The 6,221-nt window shown below is 51.9% G+C and overlaps 1 protein-coding gene across 1 annotated transcript in view; it reads right to left on the reverse strand.

Moving 5' to 3' along the window:
* Positions 1 to 11: 11 nt before the first annotated feature.
* The window catches only part of LOC115869685 (rho guanine nucleotide exchange factor 18-like), a 60,225-nt gene continuing 54,015 nt past the window's right edge, over positions 12 to 6,221 (reverse strand). Inside the window, exon 9 of the mRNA XM_045290314.1 lies at positions 12 to 205. Coding sequence (XP_045146249.1) covers positions 12 to 205 — 194 coding nt within the window. The remainder of the gene's footprint in view (positions 206 to 6,221) is intronic.

Genomic DNA, 6,221 nt, shown 5'->3' on the forward strand with positions numbered 1-6,221 from the left:
CCACCGCAGTCCTACGAGCGGAGCCGGAAGCGGGAAGCCGCGCGGGGCGGAGTGCGCAGGCGCCGCCCCGCCCCCGAGCCGGCCCGAGGGTGTGGCCGGGGCGGGGCTTGTTGAGGGGCGGGGCTCCAGGGACGCTCCTGGAACCTCGGACTTTGCGGAGGCTGGACCCCCACCCCAGGGGGCGGAGCCGCGGCTTTCCCTGGGGCTAGTGGCGGGGAGTGGGAGCTGGAGGAGAAATTTCAAGGTGTCCGCGGGCGCCGGCGTGAGTCAGCGGGCTTGGAGGTCCTTGAGAAGGGAGGGTCAGCGGGGTCGGGGGAAGCTGGGCGAGTCAGCGGGGTAGCCCAGGGCAGGACTGGGGCTGCGAGGCGGGGCTGCGGAAAACAGAGTCAGGTCCCTCTTAGGTGGGCCTAGATACCCCCATCATAGGAACCGTGGGATACTCCCAAACACATACCAGACAGCCTGACAGGTGGCGGCAAATAACCCTGAAACTAAGGCTCAGAATCTGCAAGATTCTAAGCCTGCAAGATACCCGGAATGGGAGATGGTTGCAGATGCCCCCAACAAGCTTTCAGGTACTCAGAAACATTAGAGATTCTATACAGGGGCTTTCAGAGAGCCCGAACATATACCTGACAACCAAATACAGCCCCTGTCTGATACCCCCAAACAGATGCTGACTCTCTAGAGCAGCGGTTCTCAACTTGTGGGTCTCGACCCCTTTGGGGGTCGCCCGATTCATAACTGTAGCAGAATGACAGTGATGAAGTAGCGAAGAAAATAATGTTATGATTGGGAGGTCCCCACCATATGAGGAACTGTATGAAAGGGTCGTGGCATTAGGAAGGTTGAGACCCACTGCTCTTAAAGCATATCTGGCCTACCTGTTTTCAGGAAAACAAAACAAACCTACTCAGCACCTCTGGCAATTAATATTTATATTATACCCGTTTCTAGGTAAAAGGGTAGGCAGGGCTTTGGCAGCCCCCTGGATCATTCCAGCGCCCCCAGGGGCTGTTTGGCCCACTTTGGGAAAAGTGTAGAGTCTAGATAACCCCCCACACATGCTATTACCAGACCCTTGTATGCGGGCCCTTGTGGTGTAGTGCTTACTGGTTGACCTGCTAATTGCAAGGTCAGCAGTTCAAAACTAACAGCTGCTCCAAGGGAGAAAGATGGGGCTTTCTACTCCAGTAAAGAGTTGCACTCTGGGAAACTCACTCTGGGAAACCCAAGGCAGTTCTACCTTGTGTCCTCCAGGGTCACTGAGCCAGCATCCCCTTGATGGCAGTGAGTTTTGGGTTTGGTAGACATGCTCCAGGCGCCCTGGGAGCCACAAGTGGTCCCTGGTGTGATGACTGAGTAAAGGCTTGGCAGTTTGGACCTGCTCAGATGTGCCTGGGCACATCCTGAATGGCCGCTGCAGCCTTTGAAAACCCCACAGGGCAGTTCTATTCTGACACATGTGGGGGCCACGATGAGTCAAAATCGACTTGAAGGCAACTGGCATGCAGTTTTGGTTTGATGCCGAGATACTGCTAGGCACCCCAGCCCTGCGAGTTCCTTCCCCCACCCCCCAGGAGGGGCGATTGGTCAGTTAGCAGAAATGAGCCCAGCCTCTCTCACCAAAGGCTCAGGCATGTCTCCTAGCCCAAAAAGCTCTCTCCAAACCCAGTCCCTTCAAAATGCATCTGGGATGGAAAGTTCGGCAACGGGTATTGGCGGGGGGGAAGGGTGGGTGGATGGGGCTGGTGATGTAGTGAGTTAAGCACTGGGTTGCCGACCCACAGGTTTGAACCCTCCAGCTGCTCTGCAGAAGAGAGAGAGGCCGCTCACATCAAGGTTTACCCCTTCGCAGACCCCACGGGCAGTTCTACTCTGTCCTATAGAGTCATTAAGGGTCGGTCTCAACTCACCGGCAGTAGGTTTGGGTTGACTGGTGATGGGCCGGCGCCCTGCTGGCACAGTAATTGAGTAATTGGATGCTAACCGAAGAGTCCGAGGTTTGAACGCACTCACTGGTGCCTCGGAAGAAAGATCTGGCTGGGAATTTGCTCCAGAAAAGATGACAGCCTAGGAAGTCCTATGGGGGCTCTAGGAGTCGGAAACCAACTCAATGGCCACAGGGCAGCCTGGATAAGAAACGCTCTTTGTTCAGATCACTGGGTCTTTCCCCCATAGAGCTACCGGTGGGTTTGAACCACTGACCTTTTGATTGGCCGCTCAGCGTTTACCCACACACCACCAGGGCTCCTTCCGTCAACATGTCAATGCCCTCTAGTCAATGCCGAGCTGGTGGAGTCCACCTGCCAACCTTCTGGTTAGCAGTACCCCACCACTGCATCCTCAGGGCTCCCCCTGGACTGAGAACAAGAGGAAGTCTATGCATGATGGACACTGTGGCTGCAACAATGGCTGAAGCAGAGGAACAATTGTGAGGATGGCTCAACACCGGGCAGGGTTTTGCGTACATAGGGTCGCTGTGGGTCAGAACTGACTCGATGGTTCCTAACTACAAGAACAACAACAAGACATTAAAACCCCAACCCCAACTCACTGTCATCAAGGCAATTCCCAGCAGGCAGCCTCAACTTTTGCCTGTGGAGTAGCTAGTGGGTTTGAACCAACGACCCTGAGGTTAGCAATCCAGCGCTTCCCCTACAATGCCAATGGGCCTCCTCTTATGGATCTTGATGGATTGGGTAATTCCCTGTCACTTCTGCACATTGTGGGGCATTGAGCAGCATTCGTGGCCTCAATCCATTGGATGCTAGCAGCATTCTTAGTCTTGACAACCGAAACATGTCTCCAGACATCCTCAAAGGTCCCCTGCGAGAGGGGACAAATGACCCTGGGTTGGAACCACTGGAATTCCCAGATACTCCTTGGGCTTCCTGTGTCTGAAAAGTGAGTAAGAGCTTGTTGGCAGAGGGAGTTCCAGGAAGGACACGGCGTGAGCTCTCGGTGACCACAAGGCCTCAGGGTGGCACTCAAAGCCAGACATTCCTACCTGTCACACAGAGGACACAGCCTCCAAGTCAGTCACACTGAGCAGAGAGCGAGTCATGGTTGAAGCAGTGAGGGAAGGTGCATCTCTACCGTCAGTCCAAGATGATTTCCTAGAGACCTGCCTTGACACCAGCCTGACGTCCCTGCTCCCCCTTTGACCTCTGAGGTCACCTTCCTGCCCTACAGGACCTCCCCCATTTGCAGGGCCCAGCCACCCTGAGGTCTCATTCTTGTCCTGCTTCTACATGCATATGCCCCTGAGTCAATGCTGAATCACAGTGGCCCCATAGGACTGGGCATAACTGGCCCTGTGGGTTTCCAAGACTAACTCTCGACGGGAGTAGAAAGCCTCACCTTTCTCACTCAGAGTGGCTGGTGGTTTCCAACCACTCACCATGCCACCAGGGCTCCCTGTAGAAAATCTCATGCTTCTCTTGCTGAGCAGCTGGCGGTACCTGGCGATCTTTTGGTTAGCCATCCAACATGTACCCCACTCTGCCACGAAGGCCCCTCTGCAAGCATATGAGGTGAATGAAAATACCATGGCTTGGGTCAGGCGCACCTTAGTCCTCAAACTAACCTCCTTGTTTTTTGACACTTTAAAGAGGTGGCGTGCAGCAGATTTGCCCAAGGCAATACATCCTTTGATTTCTTGACTGCTGCTTCAGTGAGTGTTGACAGCTTCCATCGTTTCTGTTTTTTCGTTTATCATGATGCCGAAGGGTTCCATTGTGAGGATTTGGGTCTTCTTTACATTGAGCTGTAGTCCATACTGAAGACGAAAATCCTTGATCTCCATCAGCAGTGCCTCAAGTCCTCCTCACTTTCCGCAAGCAAGGTGTGTCATCTGCATACTGAAGGTTGTTAATAAGCCTTCCTCCAATCCTTATGGTTTTAGACAACAACAAGTAATGATATGATGATGATGATAATGGTGGTGATGTTGATGTTTGTGGTGGTGGCGATGATAGTGTGATGATGATGATGATGATGGTGGTGGTGATGGGGATGATGGTGGTGATGGGGACATAAGCTAAGGTGACCAGACGTCCTGCTTTTTGGCGTTTTTAAAAAGTCCCAATTTTTGGAAAGAATGCACGACAAGCTAGGGAACGGTCTATTTGGATCATATAAACCAAAATTTTAATCAAGAACACCCCCCCCTCCGCCGCCTGCCCCCCGTCAATGGTGTCCCGCTTTAAATCTGGTCACCTTAACCTAAGCTACCCTTGCTCAGATGCACCAGGTACCATACTGTCACCCACACTGTTTTCTTTATAGATCTCACTCTTCCTCAACCCCAAAGGACTGTTCTGGTAATCCAGTGAGCCCTCCAGGAGACGGAAACGTCTTCCCCACCACCTTGATAATGACTGGTTTCCAAAGACAAGTGTAGGAAGGGGAGCCCAGGTGTTGCAGTGGGCTAACTGCAAGGCCCGTAGATCCCAAACCACCAGCCACTCTGAAGGAGAAAGCTGAGGCTCTCTACTCCTATAAGAAGCTACAGTCCCAGAAACCCAGAGGGACAGTCCCACCCTGTTCCCATCCCATCACTCGGAGTCAGAATGACTCAATGGCAATGTGGATGAGAGGGGAGGTAAAGGGGCATGGCACTTTGACAGAGGAGGAACTGGGCAGACGCCTTTGCCAAGTGACGAATGTGCACATCCCAGAAACCAGCTGTGTTCATGCCACCGGAACACCCCCGCCCCATCCCATCCATTCCAGTCACGGTGTCCCAGTACTCCTAGAATAGCACCAGAGGGCTCTAGGTGAGCACATTTTCTTCCAGGGAGTGGCTGGGTTGTGTGGGCATTAGGCGGTTTTCTGTCAACTAGACACTTCTGGCTAGGGGTACAGTCAGACCTGTCAATCAAGTCACAGCCTGATGCTGTCTCCTCGAGGACAGCTGTGGCCTTCTCATAAAGAGGACCCTGGGCACCTCCTCCTATTTCTGCCCCTTTGCCTTCATGCTTGCTGGGATTCTCTGCTACTGACCCGTAGAGCTACTGGAGCCCTGTCATGTTTCTACTGACCTTGGATCCACACGACTATACACCCACCAGCCTATGACCTCCCTGCATCTGCATCATTGCATGTGGCTGTGTCCATATGGACTAGTATCAGACTTACAGACTTCAGTGTGGCTGGGCTGGGATGCTTTTTTGATATATAATTACTTCTTGATGTAAAGCTCTTATACATAGATGGGTGTCACTGGATTTGTTTCTCTAGCCAACCCAGACTCACACAGTAGTAGGTCTGTGTTTGCTTAGCAGCCAATGGAGGGAAAATCCCATGAGTTATTCAGGTCCATAACAGATCTCGTCACAAAGAAGGGGAGTTTTGATGCCCATATAATATGAGAGAATCCTGTAGACATCCTGCCCAGGACAATGGCAGAGGACACGATGGTCAGGCCCCACTTATCTGAAACTGCCAGATCAGGCAATGTATAGAGATCAAAGTTCAATTGTAGTCACCAAGGACAGAAGGAGGGCCATTGTCTAGGAAGCCCTGAGTTGCTCTCAATGGTGATGAGAACTCTGTCAGTAGCGATTGGTGATTGTCAGGAGCCAGCCTCGGTGGCATAGTGGTTACAGGTTGGGCTGAAAACCTCAGGGTCAGCAGTTCTAAACCACCAGCCACTCCAAGAGAGAAAGATGTAGCTCTCTATCCCTGTAAAGAGTTACAGTCTCAGAAACTCACAGAAGCAGTTCTACTCTGTCCTGTAGGGTTTCTATGAGTCACATCAACGCGATGGCAGTGAGTTTTTTGAGCACTGTTTAAAAACTGGAGGTTCAAACCCACTCCTAAGTCTGGCAACCTGCTTCCATAGAGACCACGGCCAAGAAAATGCCACGGGCCCAGTTCTACACGGACACATGGGCCACCTGAGCCAGGTTCCACTCGATGGCAGAGGTTTTTGTTTTTGTAGCTATATGAGGGTGCTTCTGAAAGTTTGCGGGGGCAATGTGATGAAAGATAATGGTGTTATGAAAAACCAACAACCAACGTGCTAATCATTGGCAAAAAGACAAAATCAATCTCACTGAAAAAGGGGACCAAAGATGCCCCTTGTCCCCACTTCTATTTAACGTCATACTGGAGGTCCTAGCTAACAACATAAGACAAACAAAAGACATCAAAGGTATTCGTCTGGGGAAGGAAGAGGCAAATTTGTCATTATTTGCAGACTATATGATTTTATA

This window comes from Echinops telfairi, unplaced genomic scaffold (genome assembly GCF_000313985.2).
Source record: "Echinops telfairi isolate 266 unplaced genomic scaffold, ASM31398v2 ScPeMD7_36;HRSCAF=134, whole genome shotgun sequence".
Classification (NCBI taxonomy): domain Eukaryota; kingdom Metazoa; phylum Chordata; class Mammalia; order Afrosoricida; family Tenrecidae; genus Echinops; species Echinops telfairi.